We start from the raw sequence: 20209 nt of genomic DNA, 5'->3' as shown, positions 1-20209 counted from the left end.
TAAATTTGGTTTGTGCACAGTGTAACCTTTCTCCAGATATTGTCCAAAATTACACACGCACAAACCGTTCACCCTAATTAGGCGTTGGCCTCAACCTAAACATCTGGGACTGTTATCTATTAAACTGCTGCCAGAATCTTACATCCAGTTACCTCCACTTTCTAGAACATATTCTCCAATAATGCTATAGAAACCAATTTCTACTCCATACTGATGTTTTTTTGCAACAGCAATTAAAATTTTTTCTTCCAAAAAACCCCATTGTTCTGGGACAGGATTCATTGGTTTCATCAGATGCCTGAGACGTCCACAGTGTAAAAAAGGCCAATTATTCTAGCTTTATAGTCCCAATGCTAAGGTCATGCCAATGATCGCATATGTCTGGCCCTCTGGGGGAATGTGGTGAAAGTAGGTATTTAATACATCCTTTTTGAAGGAATGGTTTGGAGTTCTTGTCATAATTATAGAATTATAAAGCTGGAAAGTCTTTAGAAAGTCTTTATTACAATGATTTTCAAAGTGTTTGGCCATGACTCATAGCAAGAAATGGATTTTCATTTGTGACCCAGTAACCGCATGGGTGAAACAGTTTTTATAAAACATGATGTAACTTTACTATGTATGATGCACTTTTATATCTTCTATTCTACTTCTTTCTTAATGTATTCCATTTCTCTTTTTTGAGATGATTAATTGAATTTTTATCCAAAACAACTGGCTTCAATTGAAAATTATTAGTAGCAGATTTGGGAGCAAGTAAACAGAAATGGAAAGCCTTAGTATTTGGCTTAATTATTCTAAAAGCACACTGATCACATTTATGCTTTTTTAATTTTAAATTTTAATTAAATTTTAAGTTAAAAGGCATAAATGTGATCAGTGTGCTTTTAGAATAATTGGAAGGTGGGGTATTTAAAGTTAATGTGTAGAAAAGAAAAAAAACCTTACATAACCCCAGATCACACAAATTAAAATTCACTTAGTCATACAGTTGTGAGCACTTTTGACAGCCAAGATTTCACCCTTCTTAAAGTAGGAGTCTTTCAAAAATATTTCTTCATATTCAAAAGCTAAAAGTTAGAGTGAAGATGGCCCAATTATCTCGGTGTGGGAGAGATTACATAATAATCTATTTCCAAAACCCACAAAACCCCGTAAATGTCAACAACAAAAACAAAGCAGCAGATTGGCCAAAACTAAGGCAACTGGTTATACAGGAAGGCAGCAGGTCACTCATTTAACTGCTAAAAGCCATTGCTTTGTAGTACTAATGTTAATTCCTTTCCACACTTCAGGAACCCACATCCCAGCCATTGCAGGGTCAGTTTCTGTGTATTTAGCTCTGTGGAATGTGCCCGAACACCAGTCAGCACTTAAGTCTATCTAAGTTTGAAAATCAGCTCACTGGCTTCATGATATAATTTGTACATTCTTCCTTAGCTTCAGGGGCACATGCCTGACCCTGGTCCAATAGATCCAGAATGGTTACAAGGATATCTTGACTTATAGGAGATGCCACATAAGAATTTTGACAATTCAGTCTTGAAGTCTGCTCACTTTGACCCAAACTTTTTAAGCCAGTGACATGCAGAGGGTCCACTGGGGCTGGATGAAATTTCTATGGACAGAGATGTCACAGAGCTGGGAAGGAGAGAAATAGCTCTCCAGTCAATGTGACTGAGAAAAATTAGTCATATCACTCTGAAACATGTGAACTTGAGGGTTAAGGATGCTGGCATGCAGGGAAGTCATGTGTGCAGCAGAAGAGCTGCAGGATGTCTTCTCTTTTGTGTTAATGTGAGATTACTGAGGACAAGAGAATAGGTCCTGGGAGATGTGGGTGTATTTGCCAATTTCTCACCACACATAGCCTCCTCAAAAAGCCCCCAAAGATGGCCAGGTGCAGTGGCTCATGCCTGTAATCCCAGCAACTTGGGAGGCAGAGGTGGGTGGAGCACCTGAGGTCAGGAGTTTGAGACCAGCCTGGCCAACATGGTGAAACCCCGTCTCTACTAAAAAAAAAATACAAAAAAAAAATTAGCCGGGTGTGGTGGCGAGTGCCTGTAGTCCCAGCTACTGGGGAGGCTGAGGCAGGAGAATCACTTGAACCCAGGAGGCAGAAGTTGTAGTGAGCCGAGATTGCGCCACTGCACTCCAGCCTGGGTGACACAGCAAGACTCAGTCTCAAAAGAAAAAAAAGCCCCCAAAGATGAACTTCACCTAGTTGTAAGTGGTCTAATAGTCTTCCGTCTCAATATATATATATATATATATATATATATATATATATATATATATTTGAACTTCAAAACTAGTTTTTTCGAAAAATATTTTTTAGAGCTGGGGTCTCACTCTGTCACCCAGGCTACAGTGCAGTGGCCCAATCATAGCTCACTGCAGCCTCAAACTCCTGGGCTCAAGTGATCCTCACTTCTGCCTCCTGAGCAGCTGGGTCTACACGTGCACACCACTGCGTCTGTAACTTTAAAATTTTTTGTAGAGATTGGGTCTCGCCATGTTGCCCATACTGGTCTTGAAATCATGGCCAGAAGCAATCCTCCCCCCTTGGCCTCCCAAAGTGCTGGGATTACAGGAGTGAGCCACCACATCTGAGCCACAGGGCGGCCTCCATAATGGGGCATGAGCCTCTTCCCATCTTTTTTTGTTGTTGTTATTCGAGACAGTCTCACTCTGTTGCCCAGGCTGGAGTGCAGTGGTGTGATCTGTACTCACTGCAACTTCTGCCTCCCGGGTTCAAGCGATTCTCCTGCCTCAGCCTCCCAAGTAGCTGGGATTACGGGCACATGCCACCACACCCGGCTAATTTTTTGTTTCTGTTTTTTTTCTTTTTACTTGAGACGGGGTTTCACCATATTGGCCAGGTTGATTTCAAAACTCCTAACCTCAAGTGATCCACCCACTCCGACTCCCAAAATGCTGGGATTACAGGCATGAGCCACCACACCCAGCCCCATCTCTTTTTTTTTTTGAGACGGGGTCTAGTTCTGTTCCCCAGGCTGGAGTGCAGTGGCGTCATCACGGCTCAATGTAGCCTCAACCTCCAGGGCTTAAGCGATCCTCCTGCCTCAGCCTCCCAAGTAACTGGAACTACAGGCATGTGCTAATTGTTTTTATTTTTAGTAGACACGAGGTCTCTCGCTATGTTGCCCAGGCTGGTCTGGAAACCCAGAGCTCAAGCGAGCCTCTCACCTCGGCTCCCAAAGTGCTGGGATTACAGACGTGAGCTACTCTGCCTGGCCCTCAAAAAAAAAAAAAAAAAAAAAAAAAGTCAGTTGACAACCTATTAAACTGATATCTGTCACGCTAATGGGTCATGACTAGCAGTTTGAAAGACAAAGCTCGATTTCACTGAATTTATTTCAGCAACAGAAGTTATTAGCTTTAGTCCAATCTCAAAAGTACAAAATGAAATTGCAACACAAACCTCTAAACCTGCAGTTGCCGGAAGCTAAACCTCTGCGCTTCCGGAAGCAAATTTCCAACTACCACTCCTCTGGAAGCAGGACCTGGCTTCCTCCCTCCTCTCTCCGCCCACCCTCGTCGGCGTCTGCCCCGCGCCCGCCATAGCGACGGCAACGGGCGCTGCGGAGTGCTCCGAGCCGTGAGGGCGGGGCCGGCGCGGTGCCCCGCCCCTTCGATAGCTCATCTTTGCGCGTCGCAGTCGCGCGGAGCCCGGCTTCCGACGTGCAGCCTGGCAGTGCAGTGGTGAGTTGGAAAGCAGGGCCGTTGGGGATGGTGGTCATTAGGGCCGTTGACAGTCCAGGCCAGAGGGCGAGTGAGCGAGGTTGGGCCCGAGGCTGCCTGTAAGCAGGTCCGTTCAGGGATGCTCCAGGCCCTGGGGCCTGAGGGTGGCTTCCATGACTCCATTTGCCCTGGCTGTTCCTCGGTGTACGGGGCCTGAGGGGAGTAGGGGAGGCCCGTGGGTGGCCTCCTTTTGCGTCCTGAGAATGTTCTGGGCAGTATCGAGATTAGGGCTGGTTTCTCTGCGGAGGAGATCATTTATCCGTAGCTGGGAGGGCTGTATTAACCGAAGTTTTCCAGTAGTGGGCCACGCCGTCTTAGGTAGCGTGCTGGACAGATACAGACATCACTGGACGGGTACAAACAGAGGCTGGGTTCGCTTTACGCCAAGTACCGCGCAATACTGTGGGCTGTTGACTTGCCTGAGTAGTTTCATAGAGGCATCTGTAGTGTTCCTTGGAAACACTGAGTCAGTGATGAATTCTGCCTAGGAAATTTAGGGAAAAGTTTCCCAAAGAGAGAAGATGGCAAGAGAGGGCTAAGGTCTAAAGTCTCTTAGCTCTGACCTTCATAAGACCCTGAAGTAAGAGGTAGTGTATCTTGGTAGCCTATACTATAGCTTGTATCCACCTTTTAGTGTCCCTTGGGGAAGCTTCCTTAACCGCTTCTAAGCCTCCATTTTCTTACTAGAAAAGTGGAACTGATCATAAGAAAATAGTAGTTCCCCCCTTATCTGCGGGGTGTACGTTCCAGTGGATGTCTGAAATCTTGGATAGTGAAGGACCCTGACTGACTTACCGTGGTTTGACTTATAATTTTTCAACTTTACATAGGTTTATTGGGAAGTAACCCCATTGTAAGTTGAGGAGCATCTATACTGTGTTTTTTCTTGTACAGATTACACATACATACATACCTGTGATTACTTAGTTTAATTCGTAAATTAGGCACAATAAGAGAATAACAACAATAATAATAAAATAGAATTATAACAGTGTAATAAAATGTATGTGAATGTGGTCTCTCTCAAAATATCTTACTGCACTCTACTCACCTATTTTTGGACTACGGTTGACCTCTGGAACTGTGGAAATCAAAACCTCAGCTAAAGAACTACTGTACCTAGTAAGCGGGGTTATGAGGTTTCAGTGAGCTAAATCTTTGTGTATTACTTAAAATAGGACCGGATTCATTGTACATCCTCAAATGTGCACTCATTGATAGAATCACACCCTTGTCTTTTGGAGCCCGGGTTTTTGGAAGCTGGCTTACCGCAAGCCTTCCTCCTTTTTTTGTTTCTATCCATTGCCAAATGTGAGGCCCAGAATGACAGGGAAGAGGACAAGCCTGTGCTCCAGCAGGCAGAAGGCTGTGCTGAAGCAGAGGTTGAATACCATTCCCGTTAGCCAAACTGGCTTGAGCACTTTCCTGTCTTTCCTACCCTGGGCAGAAAGAACCCCGTTCATGGGTCACAAATGAATAAAACACTACCAACCTGTCTGTAATCCCAGCACTTTGGAAGGCCAAGACAAGAGGATCGTTTGAGGCCGGGAGTTTGATACCAGCCTGGGCAACATAATGAGAACTTGTCTTTACAAAATCAAGACAAAACACTACCAATTTGAGATCTTCATAGGCAAGGATTAGTTATAAATTGTTTGTTTGTTTGATTTCCTGTTATTGGAAAACCTTCAGCAGCTTTTTGGGCTGGCAGATTTAAAGAAAGTAACCTGAACCTGGATGCCTTAACTGTGTGGTCCCTTAAACTGCCAATGGGTAGAATTGCGAGGGCCGTGAACTTGGCTGAGAGGAAAAATTGCATCTTTATGTTTCCTAACCTCCAACTGAAATTTAGCATTTTCTTCCACTGTGAATGTAGGCAACAAATTACATTATTAGCAGTGTGACTTTGTTATGAATATAAATTATAGATATTTGCATATCATGATATTGTGTAAGCTCATTACAACTTCGAAATTATGGTAGTTATTAAATTTGCTTCTAGATCACGTATATAATGTGTCAGTAAAGAAGCACATATGTTTTTGTATTTTGATAAAATTTTAGCATACAGTCTATCCTCATTATTTGTGGATTCTGTATTTATGAATTCACCTACTTACTAAAATTTGTCTGTAGCCCTCAAATTAATACTTACAATGCTTTTGTGTTCTTTGGAAGACATGACATTTTTTCACATGTGAAAAATTTTAGTCGCCTGATGCACATGTTCTCAACTGAAGTCAAACAAGGTGACACTGCCTTCTTGTCAACTCTCATATTGTAAGCAAATGTCATTTTTGCAGTCTTTGGTGCTACATTTTTCTCATCTTTGTGCTTTTTGTCGGTGATTCCACTGTTTGAGATAGCCCCCAAGCATAGTGCTGAGGTGCTTCTAAATGCAAGAAGATTGTGATTCGTCTTATGGAGAAAATATGTGTGTTAGATAAGCTTTGTTTAGGCATGAGTTCAGTATTAATGAATTACTAATGTATATTCAGTAAGTGCCTTTAAACATAAACACACATAAAACATGATTATGTATTGATTGGTTGACAAGAATGTGCCCAGAGGCTTTCAGGAACCTGTTTCCCCAAGGAACAGTGGTTCTGTGTTGGATAATTTAGTGTCTGTAGCGACTTCATAGAACATAATTGTTGTGAATAATGAGAACCTACTGTAATTGGTTTCATTTCTAAACCTGTGTATTTTCTGTAAAGACATCCTGAGCCTGAGTCTGGTGGCTCATAACTGTAATCCCAGCACTTTGGGAGGCCAAGACAGGAGGATCGCTTGAGCCCAGGAGTTCAAGACCAGCCTAGGCAACATAGGGAGACCCCATCTCTACAAAAAATTAAAATATCCAGACATGTTGGCACGCACCTGTAGTCCCAGCCACTCAGGGGCTGAGGTGGGAGGAAGACTTGGCCTGGGAGGTTGAAGCTGCATTGAGCCATGATTGTGCCACTGCACTCGTCTGGGTGATGGAGCAAGACCCTATCTCGAAAAAAAAAAGTCCGCTAAAGGGGGTCTTTGGCACACACAAAGAAATAAGAACCATTAGCCCTTAATGTAGCCTGAGAAATTAGATCTATATCCTTTATTTTTTATTTTTTATTTTATTTTTTTAAGATGGAGTCTTGCTCTGTCACCCAGGCTGGAGTTCAGTGGCACGATCTCAGCTCACTGCAACCTCCGCTGCCTAGGTTCAAGTGATTCTCCTGCCTCAGCCTCCTGAGTAGCTGGGATTACAGGTGTGCGCCACTACACCCAGCTAATTTTTGTATTTTTAGTAGAGACGCGGTTTCACCATGTCAGCCAGGATGTTCTCAATCTCTTGACACGTGTCTCCCTCCAGCCTCTGCCCTTATTTACCTGCCTGTTGGCTCTTAAAGGCATTTTTGGTTGAGACCTTTGCATGTAAAAGAAGAACTTTGCCATCTTTGGATTCCCCCATGTTTGTTTGTTTGTTTTTAATAAATAATATTTAATATTTAAAGGAGCTGTGGTTTTTTTCTCTCTAAAGAGCAGGAAAGGACAGAGACTGGTCGCTCTCTGCAGTCACACTTGAGGTGAAGAAACCATGGGATAGGATTAGCTGTTAGTTGAGTCCCTAGGTTCAGAGGAAGAAAGAAGACCATACCACCTGGTAGGGAATGTGAAGGAGGTTCCAGGGACTGATCCATAGAAGGGTGTCAGAACAACTTCATAATAAAGAATTGCCTTATTTTCTTGGTCAGGGGGAACTTCCTGTGTGCCTTCTATCCTGATGACACCCCCTCACTGAAATCCTGGTGTTGTTTCCACAGAGCTGTCTGGCCTTTTGTCCTTGATCCTTGGTTAAGGAAATGACCAACCAGGTAAGACCTGTGTTGAAGGGAAAAACATCAGTTGGTCTCTTTGCCAAGTTCAAGTCCAGTAGGTTTTCTGGATGTGTAGTCAAGAAACTAGCATCTCATTCTTGCCCGGCTCCTAAAGAGCTGGGTGACCCTGGGTACCTAGTCACCACAGTGTTAGGTGGGACTAGTGAAATGCAAATACTGAGAGGAGGATTGGTTCATCCAAGTCTTTACCACAATTTAGTGAGTAATAGAAGAAGCTTAAAAGATGTTGTACAAAAAAAAAAAGAAAAGATCAGAATAGGAGATAGAACAGGAGAAACATATCTTTGTAATAAGATTAGGGACAAAGTTAATAGACTGTTAGGCAGGCTGTGTGTTCTTATGCAGCTGCAAAATTTAAGCTACAAACTGGACTCTGAGCTTCCTTGGTGATCAGAACAGAAAAAGAAAACATAATTTATTGGTCTCTTGTTGGGTGAGTGTGGGTAGTAGGAAGGAGGGGAGAATGTCAGTTTCTTTAAGAATTTTTTTCTGATATGACTGTACAAATCTTGCATGAATGGGAATCAAGGAGCTTGCGGGATGGCCAGGTTGACAGCAGAGGAAGTAACTAACACTGTGGTGACTCTGTCTACTCGGGGAGGAGTGCTTTCTGGAGGCAATGTGAGACATCTGAAATCTGACCATGGGTTTAATGTGGCTTCTGTTCTTTTTTAGTACGGTATTCTCTTCAAACAAGAGCAAGGTAAGTAGCCTGCCTGTTTAAGCAATTCATCTGTGAAAAAAACTGTGTTGTCCCTGGTTTAAGACTTTGGTCATGCTGACCAGACATGCAGTTTTCAAGTATACTCACTTTGCAGAAGAATTGGCAGCTGAAAACAAATACTCTTAAAAAACAAACAACAACAACAACAACAAAAACCTGAACAACCAACTAAAAAAAAAAGCAGTCATCATGATAGGTTGGAGAATTCTAGGCTGAGGAAAATTTTTCCACCTGAGGAAGACATGACGGAGCTTCCCAGCTGCTGAGGTGGAAGAAGGAAATGCTTTGAGCCTCAAAACTCTGTTAATGCCGGCTCATCTGGGGAGGTGAACATGAGCCTTTTTCTGAACTCAGAACTTGCTTTGGCCCTTAATGAAAGTGAAGCCTATAATAGTGAAATGAGTTTCTCTTGAGGCCACTGAGTGCATGGGGAGGGCTGGGAGCTGTGCAGCAGTGGCAGTGGCAGGGATGGGAGAGCAGGCGGCAGGTCAGAGTGGGCTGGGATTGTAGCTGACCAGTGGTACAGAGCTTTGTACCCAAAAAGGAGCCATGTTTGTGCATGGGCTACTCACCCATCTCATTTCTTCACTATAGCCTCGATGAGTTTGAGAAGGCCTAAGGAATTTGTGGAATGCCTAATAAAAGCTCTTGCTCTCTAAGTAGGTGACATGGAGGTAGTTTGACGTTTAAGCCAAAAGCATCATCCAGGTTAGCTAGTGTAAGTAACTAGTAGGCTAATTGGGCATGCCAGTCAACTACCTTATATGTAGCTATTGTCATCCCGGTGGCAAGTTAGCAGGCTTGAGTTAGGTGAGGTTTGAAATGGAAGCCACAACGCTGTCTGTGGTGCACAGCTGTTTTAAGTTTAATGCCTTTATATTCATATTTTGGGAAGGTATCACTGGAGAATTGTTGCCAGGCAGGGGTAAAGCCTCCATGTGCACTTGTCACGTTTTTACATCCACACCGGGTCTGCACATACAACAGCATGGCCTACCAAATATGTAGCTTACAGACTTAGACTTAAGGTAGACTTTAATTAATAGAGATTGGATTTGAATCCTAGCACCTCTCATTCCTTGTCTATAAAATGAGGATATTAATAGTACCCACTTCATAGGATTGTTGTAATGTAATAATTGGCCCATTAACCATAATAAAGATACTTGTTGGGAAAGGCAACTTAATATATGGAGGCTATAGTAGGTATTTTCTTTTAGATCTATACTGTTTAGAATTGAACTGCCTGCTTGTTTCGAAAGATCTTTTCGGAGTATCTGTTACCGGGTTTAGGCCTTTTCTTGGTAGGAGGGGGTCTTCCCCACTGGTTTTACTTGTTTTTAGCCAAGTGATAGCCATTGTAGACTCCTATATACCAGATAGCATGCTAAAAGAAAGGACACTGGATTTAGAGTCCAAAGTACCACCTTCTCGCCTGGTAAACATGAGATTTAGGGCAAGTAGCTTCTTCAGAACCTCCAGTTTTCATATGTGGCCCCAAAATTTCAATAAAAGCTGTATAGGAAAGCACTTTGTAAAATAGTAAAGCAAATACAAATAAATGTTACCTCACAATTGTTGAACAGTATCTCGGCTTCATTAAGTCGTATGCAAGAAGAGTTTATAAATGAAGCACTTTCCATTCTAGCCCATGATGATGCCATTTGGTCAGTTGCTTGGGGGACAAACAAGAAGGAAAACTCTGAGACAGTGGTCACAGGCTCCCTAGATGACCTGGTGAAGGTCTGGAAATGGTGAGTGCCTCTCCGCTAACATACAGCCTTGGAAAATTGGGGGCTGAGGTTTTACTTCTGAACTCTCCAGTTGCAGTCTGGGAAATACTTTTTTCTAGGCAAGAAAGCAATAGCAATATGGTGGTATAAAACAGCAGCTTATTTTTCCCACTTGTTTTCCTGTTACTCTGTATTAAAGCCCTAAAGTTAAAAAAAAAAAAAATCTTAAAGTCCTACATTTAAAACCTGGCAGCATTTGGTGTTCTGTAGCTCATTAACTCTTCTCTGATTCTGTATTTCATAGACCATTGGTATTGCATAGTCACAGGGACCCAGAATTTCAGATGCCAGGTAAAGTGTGTTCTGTGTGAAGAAATCCATTTCTCTGTCCCCTGTTGAAGGCGTGATGAGAGGCTGGACCTACAGTGGAGTCTGGAGGGACATCAGCTGGGAGTGGTGTCTGTGGACATCAGCCACACCCTGCCCATTGCTGCATCCAGCTCTCTTGATGCTCATATTCGTCTTTGGGACTTGGAAAATGGCAAACAGATAAAGTCCATAGATGCAGGACCTGGTAAGAGTTTTACTTGTAGGGGAGATAATAGAGGTTCATGATTTCTTTTCCAAAATCTTTAGGGATAGAATGTGTTTTACAACTCGGAATTTTTTGGATTTGAGAGGGGTGATAATGTGTGCATGAACTGTATTTCACATAATACCCTCAGTGGGGCTGGAAACAGCACTGTAATGAAACACTAATACCTCTGCAACTAAACATGAATGTTTACACTAAGGGAGATAAATAAAGGCTATAAATAGCCTTATGTCAATTCAGGTTAGATTTTGCTGCCAAATGAATTTTGGTAGTAAACCTGTAGAAAAAGCCTGTAGTTTCCAGAGCTTTTTGGATTTCAAACTGCTGGTTTGGCGTTGTTGACCTGTATTTTGTATTTTCCAGAGGTTCTTTATTTGCCATATTCTGAACTGATTCATTCACTGCCTTACGGAAACCTAGAATGTAAAGCATGGGGTCCTTATAGATCTGTATCATGGTCATCTCTACTAATTTTGATTAAAGGGTGGGATTCTTGGTATGTGATACATGTGAAACTTTTAAGAAACATCAATTTTTTTTTTGTTTTAAGTACTGTAGAACAGCATAATCTTGTCCATCAGCCTCGGTAAACATCATCTGAGATGACAGAAATTAATGATGTCATAGGCTGACTAATGTGGAGCAGCAGAGGACATTTCAGGATTCTTTTGAACTTCACATTTACTTATAAATGGCTGCACAACATTCCCCAGCAGAACCTGCTCTGCCAGAATGGGTGGTAACCGCTAGAGGGTGCAGATAGCCTGGCATTTCTCTGGCACACCCCTTTGTGGGTTGATGATAGAAGAGCTGCTTAGGTGTTCCATGAACACAGTTCCCTCGATTGGTGCCCTGGATGGATTCGCCTCCCACCAGTTATGCTCAGTAGCCACTCTAGGCTGTTTCTGTATTGGAAAGAATGATGGTCCCAGAGTTTTTAAAGAGGCTGGGTTGTCTGGAAACTGAGTGCATTTTCCCTTAGAAGCAATATTTCTTGTCTGTAATTCTTACCACTGGAGCTCTTTTAAGAATATGCATGCCCAGTCCATATTTTGGATCCACTGAATCATAGTGTTCAGAGTACGTGGGGTGGGATATGTATTTGGAAAAAGCTACCCAGATGCACCCTGACTCCCCCGATGGTTGTCTTTACATGTACCCTTACCCTGCTTACATTACTTACAGAGGACTTGGGTCCCCAAACTATCCTGCAAAGTCTATTAAGACTCCAATATATAAGCATGGTCTTAAGAAAAGAGGAAGAGACAGAACTGTTTCTACCTTTTCATCTTGGGTGCCTAAGCTTTCCCTGGGCTCATAATGCTGGTGTTATTCCATGCTGGTTGTAGCCCTGGGCACAAGGCAGCTGAAGAAATCAGTGCTGGATTGGTTCCGAGTAAAAGGATGGCGTATGTATCCAGCTCACTTTCTCTGATAAACAGTACCTTTTACTGGATATTCTCCAAGTGTGGCAAGGTTTTAAAGGTTACTGTTATGAAAGAAAAAGATAGAAGAGGCCAGGTGTGGTGGCTCACGCCTGTAATCCCAACACTTTGTGGGGCTGAGGCGGGTGGATCACTTGAGGTCAGGAATTCAAGATCAGCCTGACCAATATGGTGAAACCCTGTCTCTACTAAAAAATACAAAAAATTAGCTGGACATGGTCCTGTGCACCTGTAGTCCCAGCTACTCAGGAAGCTGAGGCAAGAGAATAGCTTGAACTCGAGATTATGCCACCATACTCCGGCCTAGGTGACAGAGCAAGACTCAATCTCAAAAAAAAAAAGGAAGAATGGTGTCTGAGAGTTGGATTTATTTTCTTTTTGGATAGGACTCTGCATAAAACTAGACCAGGCCATTAAACAGCCAACAGTTATTTGGTCCAGTAACAAAAGCAAGCATTGCTATTGACAGCTAAAGAGCAGCTAAATTCATCTGAAGGTAAAACTCCTTGGATGAATTTGGGTCTAATGAATGTAGGGAAAATAGACACTTAGTTTCTACCTATCTTGAAAATATGCATGGAGAATCTGAACCACCACAAAGGAAGAGAAAAAGAAAAGAGAGACAATCCCCAGTCGTGGAGAAGTAAGGAAGTAGGAGGAAGCGAAGACCATGAGTGTACCAGTCTTTGTGTGGACATATGTTTTCATTAGGAGTAGAATTGCTGAGTATCATGGTAAGTGTTTGTTTTCACTTAAGAAACTGTCAAACTGGTTTTCAAAGTGTCTGTGCCGTTCTACATTCCCACCAGTGTATGAAGGTTCTGGTTTCTCCACATCCTTGCTAACACTTGATATTGTCCTATTTTTATTAAAAATTTAAGAAACCCTTAAACTAAATTTAAACTTGATAAAGAATTAGCATCTTTACAACATAATTTTCTGAATCAGGACACTGCTACTCCGATTTAAAAAGATGTGTCTTTTGGTAAAACTTTAGTTTTTAAAATTAAGGCCAAGTCTTTTCACACTGTATTTTTGTCCTTCTTTTTTCTGTTCAGTGGATGCCTGGACTTTGGCCTTTTCTCCTGATTCCCAGTATCTGGCCACAGGAACTCATGTCGGCAAAGTGAACATTTTTGGTGTGGAAAGTGGGAAAAAGGAATATTCTTTGGACACGAGAGGAAAATTCATTCTTAGTATTGCATATGTAAGGAAACATTGCTCTCTGTTCTCCTTCTGATTCTTTCAGTTTACCCTTCCAGCCTGTTGCAGTCCTTGCCACAGATTCTGTCTTGGTCTGGTCAGGCAGCTGCTGTCTCACTGGTGTGGTTTGCCAAGTAGCCAGTTAGACCTGTAGACAGCAGGAGGTTTGCTTGTGTTTGGTAGGGACAGCTTAACAACATGGAGTCTGAAAGTGCTAATTTCTCCATGTGTTCTCTGAACAGAGTCCTGATGGGAAATACCTAGCCAGTGGAGCCATAGATGGAATCATCAATATTTTTGATATTGCAACTGGAAAACTTCTGCATACCCTGGAAGGTATATATCATCATCTTATTTTTACAAACTGGGTTATCAAATCACAAAGGAAGAATTATTCTTTCATTAAAATGCCATTAAATGGCAAATGGGCATTAGATTTACAAAATATCAATCTCAATTGGAAAACTGAAATGCCTCCAGGTTTTAGTCTTGTCACTATAGTTTTTTTGTTTTTTTGGTTTTTTTTGTTTGTTTGTTTGTTTTCTTTTAGAGACAGGGTCTCGCTCCCAGGCTGGAGTGCAGTGGTGTGATCATAGCTCACTGTAACCTTGAACTCCTGGGCTCAAGGGATCGTCCCACCTCAGCCTCCTGGGTAGCTGGGACTACAGGTGCACACCACGGTGTCTGGCTAGTTTTTTAAATTTTTGAGGAGATGGGGTCTTGCTGTTTCCCAGACTGGTCTCTAACTCCTGGCTTCAAGATTTCTTCCTGCTTTGGCCTTCCAAAGTGCTGGGATTACAGACATGAGCCACCATACCTGGCCTGTCACTGTAGATTTAACCTAGACATACTAGTTCTTGTAATAGTGTTAAGTGCTTGTTTGGGTGAACAGACTTACTTTTTATTATATCGTAATCTATCACATTATGTATGTGTGTGTTAATATATATTTGCTATATGAATGTCTCATTTCTGTCATTTTGGATTCTGACGAACTTTGTGATTGGAAACAACTTTTTGTTGATAATTTGAAGGTGGATGAAAGTATTGTGCCCACTGTCCACACTGGTGGCCTCTGGAAAGGAGGACTGGGTAGCTAAAGAACAGGGGTAGGTTGGAGGGAGACTTTATTATGCATACTGTTGTGCTGTTTTGAATTCTAATCAAGTGAATTTATTACCTCCTCACATTGCTATAGTTTATTCTTTATACTATAATAAAGGATTTGATAGGGAAATAACACCTTAATTTGTTCAACCTTACAAATCAGGAGCAATGTATATATCCTTGTGTGGCCATATTTGTAGTAGAAAAGTTATTTAAAGCAATGTATGCTGAGGGCAGGGAAGGGAACTAAGGAGAAATGGCTCCGGGAGGAGATACTGGGGTTATGTGGATGTTTTGAGAACATTAAGAGGAAAGGCCCAATCAGAACTCTTGCTTTTCTGCCTGAAGCACCTGAGCATTTCAACTCAGTGGCTCGTAATCATTAAAAGGGGCATTGTCAGTGGGAAGCTGAGTGAGGAGGCAGTGGTCCACCAGATTAACAAGGGCCTTTATGAATTTCAGGCCATGCCATGCCCATTCGCTCCTTGACCTTTTCCCCGGACTCCCAGCTCCTTGTCACTGCTTCAGATGATGGCTACATCAAGATCTATGATGTGTAAGTTACCTTAAAGGCGTCTCCCTTACTACTGATGCCCATCTTGTCCCTTTATTGTTACAAGGAGCCCTAGGGAGGAGCCCTAGTAAAGACCTGTGCTCAAGTCACATGAGACACCTTGACTCCCCAGGCGGTCCTCCCCCGTTCAGCGCCCATTTTTAGTGTGTGTCCTCAAGGGCTGCTTGGAGGAGGATGTGCATGGGCTCCCTGGTAGGATCAGATACTTGCTACTTTTTCTCAGGCAGCCTGATTTTTGTGAGCCTACTGATTTCAAATTCTTTGGGATAGGTAAGTAATATACAGATGAGGAAATGGAGCCATGGGCTGTAGCTGGCCCCTGGGGACAGGAAAAAATTAGAGCATCCATTTTCAAGGGTAGGGCTGTTCTAGCAGACATGCCTCTGCCCTAGTTAGGGAGCAGTCAGTTTATAAGCCGCCCCGCTACAGGTCTAGATGGGAGCGTTTTTGGTTTTGGCCCTTGACTGCGAGTATAGAAGCAAGTTAATCATCCTCTTTCATTCACAGCCGTCATTGTAAATCTGTGCAGACCCCTATGTCTTCTTCTTTTCCCCCATCATTTTTAGTCCTGACTCCTATTCCCCACTGAGGTATCCCCTGTAATGTGTTGGATCTGTGTTCTTGATACTATGACTTGGTGCTATGGTCAGCTCTCCCTGCCAGGCATGCCTCTGGCTCATTGCTCCTGAACATGGCATTCTAATCCACTGCATGTACATATCACACTCCAACCCTAGCCATGGGTGCCAAGACCTCCTCCACCTGCACGTACTGCAACCCTGACCATCCATGTGTGTCCTTTCAGGGGCCTGTGATAGTTGCTTGGGAGTTTAAACCTCACAGTAGGAACACTGCTCCTTCTAGCCCACTTCTGGTTAAAATGCAGTTTTTTCTGGCAAAAGGTTATCAGCTAGACATAGAATTCTAACTGCAGTTTTTGGAATTGTAACTGAGTGAGGGTGCTATAGCCCAGAGGGGAAGATGTCTCTGTAGAGTTATACTTGCCTGTTAGTGGCAGAGGCAGTATAAATGCAGCAGTTCCTTACATTTGTGACTTTATGATTATCTATTGCCACTGTTTTATTGATCCTCCCAGCAACCAATGAGGTAGCAGCACAGATTAGTGTCCCCATTTTGCACATGAGAAACCCAAGCTGAGGTGGTTGATTTGCCCAAGGAGGTGGTACTGAATGAAGACCCAAGACTGTTTTTTTTCACCCAATATTGATGCATTATTATTAATTAAAGTCCGTAGTTTACATTAGGGTTTACTCTTTGTGTTGTACATTCTATGAGTTTTGACAAAATGATGTGTAGCCACCCCTAACTACAGTGTCACGCAAAATAGTTTCACTGCCCTAAAAATCCCCTGCTCTACCAAATCATCCCTTCCTCCTGCCTTGAGCCCCTATCAACTACTGATCTTTTTACTAAGGCCCAGGACTTTTTACCCTCCCATGGTCCCACTGTATCCCACCTGCCCCCTAGCCCCTAACTGAGGTCTGCTCCACTCTGCTGAGGTCTTGTGTTTAGGGGTAAAATTGCTGACCTCAGTTAGGTCTTATGGTGGTTCTCCTGCCAGAGGTGGTTGGGTTTCATTTTTATTAAAAAAGTGAAAATAGCTGTTGTAATTAGACCTGTCTTGTTCTTGATTAGGTTTAAACTGGTCTCTCCAAGCTGCATCTGTCATAATGAATACATCTTGACACTTTCCTTGGACTGGGAGCCCTGGCCCCATACGGAAAGGCTGCTGGTGCAGGCAGGAGTGTGAACCTGCCCTTCTCCTCAGATGGCTTCCTTGCCCCGTTGGTTCTCAATTTCCTCATCTTAGGGGTTGGCTTGCGAAGCCTCTGTAGTGTGGTTCTTTGTTCATTTTGAGCTTCAGCTCTTTGCTTGTGAAGGATTTTATTCTTGGCTCTTGGTGGCGTCAACACATTATGGGTTAATGCTACTATTAAAATTTGTCTCTAATGCATGAAGCTACTTCATTGAAAGAGGAATTTTTGATATAGTATTCATGGTCATTATAAGGATAGCAGATTTGGTCCAGCTTATTGGCAGAGTAAATAATATACTTTCCACTTCAGTGATTATACTGTAGAAATTAACATCTCAATTTTGTTTGAAACTTTCCCATTTCAGACAACATGCCAATTTGGCTGGCACACTGAGCGGCCATGCCTCCTGGGTGCTGAACGTTGCATTCTGTCCTGATGACACTCACTTTGTTTCCAGGTACTTAATGATTCTTAGCAGTTTCTAAAATGCTGGGGAGATGAGAGCAGTCTTCTTGTATAGATTGCCTTAACATTTAAAGATGTTTGACCCTTTTTTATTCAGTTAGCCTTTCTTTTCTGCAGTTCTTAAAATTTTTATTTAGTGATGTTAGTTGACCTTAGCTGGAACAAAAGTCAACAAGTAATCCTTTTAAACAGTTAAACTCTTAGTTTTTTCATTATAAATTGAGGCTTCTACCAGAGTGACTCTAAGGTAGACTTGTGTTCCAATGGTAACTTTAAATATGTAAATGTTTGTAAAATGTTGTTTATAGATCCCAGTGTTGGTCAGGCCTGGGATGGCCAAGACAGTTGGAAAGCAGGAGATGGACAACTTGAAGGCATTGCACAGTGCTTTAGAGGCCTCCTGCGAGCCTTGGTTTTGAAGCTTTAACAGGCCTCCCTCCCATCTGGAAATAGGTAGCTGTGTCTGAGACTCCTGGAGAACAATTAATATGAGGGCCAGGCAGATCACAATTTCAGGAAAATGGCTACCTTGTGAGGAGAGAAAGCCACCCAGTGATGCTGATACCTGGCCATTTCCTGTACCGAGGCATGGGGTTGGGGGGTCTGAAGTTAGAAGAATGTAAGTCATCAAAGGATTTTCGGTCGAAGTCCTTCCAACTTCAAACCGACACTAATGTTCACTTTTTAAAATAGTTCGTCTGACAAAAGTGTAAAAGTTTGGGATGTTGGAACGAGGACTTGTGTTCACACCTTCTTTGATCACCAGGATCAGGTATGGCATTATTATTTCATCTTTAGATAGTCGGGGTTGTTTGACCATTGTACCAAAGAGGTTTTCTTTTCCTGACCTTGTTGCTTGAGCTGTGGATACCAGTAGATGCCTGGGCCTGAGCTGCTCTATCTGCTCAGTCATCCATGTAGCCAGAGTTCCTGTGCACAGTCTGCGGTGCAGAGGCTGGGATGTGCCGTCAGCCTAGCAACTCACGAGGCATATCCCCACATAGGCTGGAAAACATGGTGTTAGCCCCACAGCCTTTAAATGCCGTCTTTGGAAATTGCTGCAGCTGGTGTCTGGGGCCCTCTCCTGGGGGCTGCTGGGCCATGGCAGGCTCACCAAGGACCTTCCTCTTCAGGAGATTCCATTGCTTAAACACAGTCATCGCTTGTCATTTTTGGAACTGTCCAAAGAAGAGATGTGATTTTTTTTTTTTAATATAGTAGAAGCTGGAAATTCATACAAGTTTTTTGGCTTTAGTGTTATTGATAACTTTTCAGTCTTTAAAAGGAAACTGTTCTCACAAGCATCTTTATCTTTGCCAAGGTGAATATGTGAAATAGCAAAGGTGTTCTAGTGCAATACTGCTGAGTCTTTCATGTGTGCTTGTATCCCCTGGGAACCTGGTGAAAATGCAGATGCTGCTTCACTAGGTCTGGCATAGGGCCTGGGATTCTGCATTTCTAACAGGCTTCCAGGTGAGGCCAAGGCTGCTGGTCCTAACCACACTGTAAGGTCTTGGGGAACTAAGCATAAAAAATAAAATGTCCATGGCAATATAATATTGGCTTTTAATATATTTTAAATATTTTTAGATGGTCCTATAGATTTCTCCTCTATGAAGTGGAACTTAAAGTTAACTAACATTGTTCATGCTTTTTTATTTTTCAACTTAAATTGTCCCAACAAAATTGAGGGGGTTGTATCTTGATATTCCACTTCTGGATTTAAGCATCTTACTCAGGGAGTAAGTCCTGGCTAGCTGTGTTTCCTTGTATGTAGGGATCATTGCGGTGCTGTTTCAGAGGTTGGAGTGAAAGGCCATCATGCAGCCCAATCCCAACACTAAAATCAGAGTAGGGTGACAGGCTTACCACCCAGAATCACCTCCTAATAATCAGGAAGTTATTTCTGATTAGAGAAACTCCAACCACATCAATTCTGTCTGGGAAGGAGGTGTGAATCAGTTAATTTAACACATAGCAAATAAAAATCTATGGTCCACAATATCATGTTGTCTAGCTCCTGGGGACAGGCAGGCTCCATAGGCCACTAATAACAGAGTGAGAATTACTGACTGTGGGGGGCGGACGCAAGGGGTCAGCTGAGGAGCGCAGTTTGTGATTTTCCCTATAGGCAGTGACCTCGGGGTAGTTGTGGGGCTCTTTCTTCCTGGAAGCATAAATGTTGGTCTCTTACGGCTTCCATCTTCCTGGCATTAGGTTACACCTCAGGATTCTGACTCTTTGAAAGGGTTGTAGATAGTCTTGATTAGTACTGTATTTAAAAATGATTTTTTTTTTTTTTTGGAGTATGGGAAGGGGCAGGAATGCTAATTAAATAGCAATAATGGAAGGTGCTTGGTTAAAGCCTCCATTCTCCCTGATTTAGAAAGTACAAGAACATCCTCATCTCAGTTTTGGTAGATTCAGAATAACGAGAAAATAAGGATGTTCATTTCATAAATATTATAAAGAATAAAGGCATTTGTAGAACTTTTTTTTTTTTAAATTTACAGGTCTGGGGAGTAAAATACAATGGAAATGGTTCAAAAATTGTGTCTGTTGGAGATGACCAGGAAATTCACATCTATGATTGTCCAATTTAAACATCAAAGTCTCCAGGCTTATGCTGCAAAGAGAATGTACGGATTGATCATGACATTCCTTACCTTTTTAGGCTTGTTTAAAAGAAATATAGCATTTATTGTAGCAAAGACTTAAATGTTGTAGATACAATATGAATCTTTTCATGTTTTATTGGAAATGCTGTTCATACTTTAACATAAAGCTTTCTTAATGCAAACACTGGTGTCCTTGAACATGCTTCTTTTTTCAGTTACCCTATTACCAGTGAAACAGTGAGAGGGATTGGCATTAAGAGCAAATCTCTGCCTTAGCCATCAAGAGATCCAGGTACTTCTTTAACTTTCCAGCTTAGAAAT

General features: G+C 42.4%; 1 protein-coding gene and 1 long non-coding RNA gene across 8 annotated transcripts in view; one reads left to right on the top strand and one right to left on the bottom strand.

Moving 5' to 3' along the window:
- LOC134808463 (uncharacterized) overlaps positions 1-3612 on the bottom strand; it is a 23026-nt gene extending 19414 nt beyond the window's left edge. The window contains exon 1 of one of the 2 annotated variants that reach the window (XR_010151436.1): positions 3446-3612. This is a non-coding gene — a long non-coding RNA (uncharacterized LOC134808463). The remainder of the gene's footprint in view (positions 1-3445) is intronic. The other variant, XR_010151437.1, reaches the window with a different exon arrangement.
- On the top strand, positions 3571-20070 carry SKIC8 (SKI8 subunit of superkiller complex). 6 transcript variants are annotated; one of them, XR_010151435.1, is made up of 11 exons: positions 3571-3726; positions 7572-7622; positions 8322-8349; positions 10019-10124; positions 10505-10677; positions 13202-13350; positions 13589-13682; positions 14916-15009; positions 17170-17262; positions 17579-18042; positions 19784-20070. XR_010151435.1 is itself a non-coding variant. In XM_009429635.5 (11 exons), exons 2-11 carry the CDS (start codon positions 7611-7613, stop codon positions 19871-19873), a joined length of 918 nt encoding a protein of 305 aa, XP_009427910.1. In that variant the 5' UTR covers positions 3623-3726; positions 7503-7610; the 3' UTR covers positions 19874-20070. The 6 variants fall into 6 exon arrangements, 4 of the variants coding, with proteins under 4 accessions (XP_063650318.1, XP_009427910.1, XP_510527.3 ...); XR_008539359.2 differs by having other exon boundaries at positions 3623-3726; positions 7503-7622; XM_009429635.5 differs by having other exon boundaries at positions 3623-3726; positions 7503-7622; positions 17964-18042.
- The last annotated feature ends 139 nt before the right edge of the window (positions 20071-20209 follow it).

Source organism: Pan troglodytes, chromosome 16 (genome assembly GCF_028858775.2).
Source record: "Pan troglodytes isolate AG18354 chromosome 16, NHGRI_mPanTro3-v2.0_pri, whole genome shotgun sequence".
NCBI classification, from domain to species: Eukaryota; Metazoa; Chordata; class Mammalia; order Primates; family Hominidae; genus Pan; species Pan troglodytes.
The sequence above is the reverse complement of the archived record's forward strand: the minus strand, read 5'-3'. Positions and strand labels throughout refer to the sequence as shown.

Excerpts from the sequence above, each read along its gene's own strand:
- SKIC8 (XM_009429635.5), top strand. Across the intron at positions 8,350-10,018 it reads TCTCTTCAAACAAGAGCAAG|CCCATGATGATGCCATTTGG; the intron begins GTAAGTAGCCTG and ends TTTCCATTCTAG. Across the intron at positions 15,010-17,169 it reads TACATCAAGATCTATGATGT|ACAACATGCCAATTTGGCTG; the intron begins GTAAGTTACCTT and ends TTCCCATTTCAG.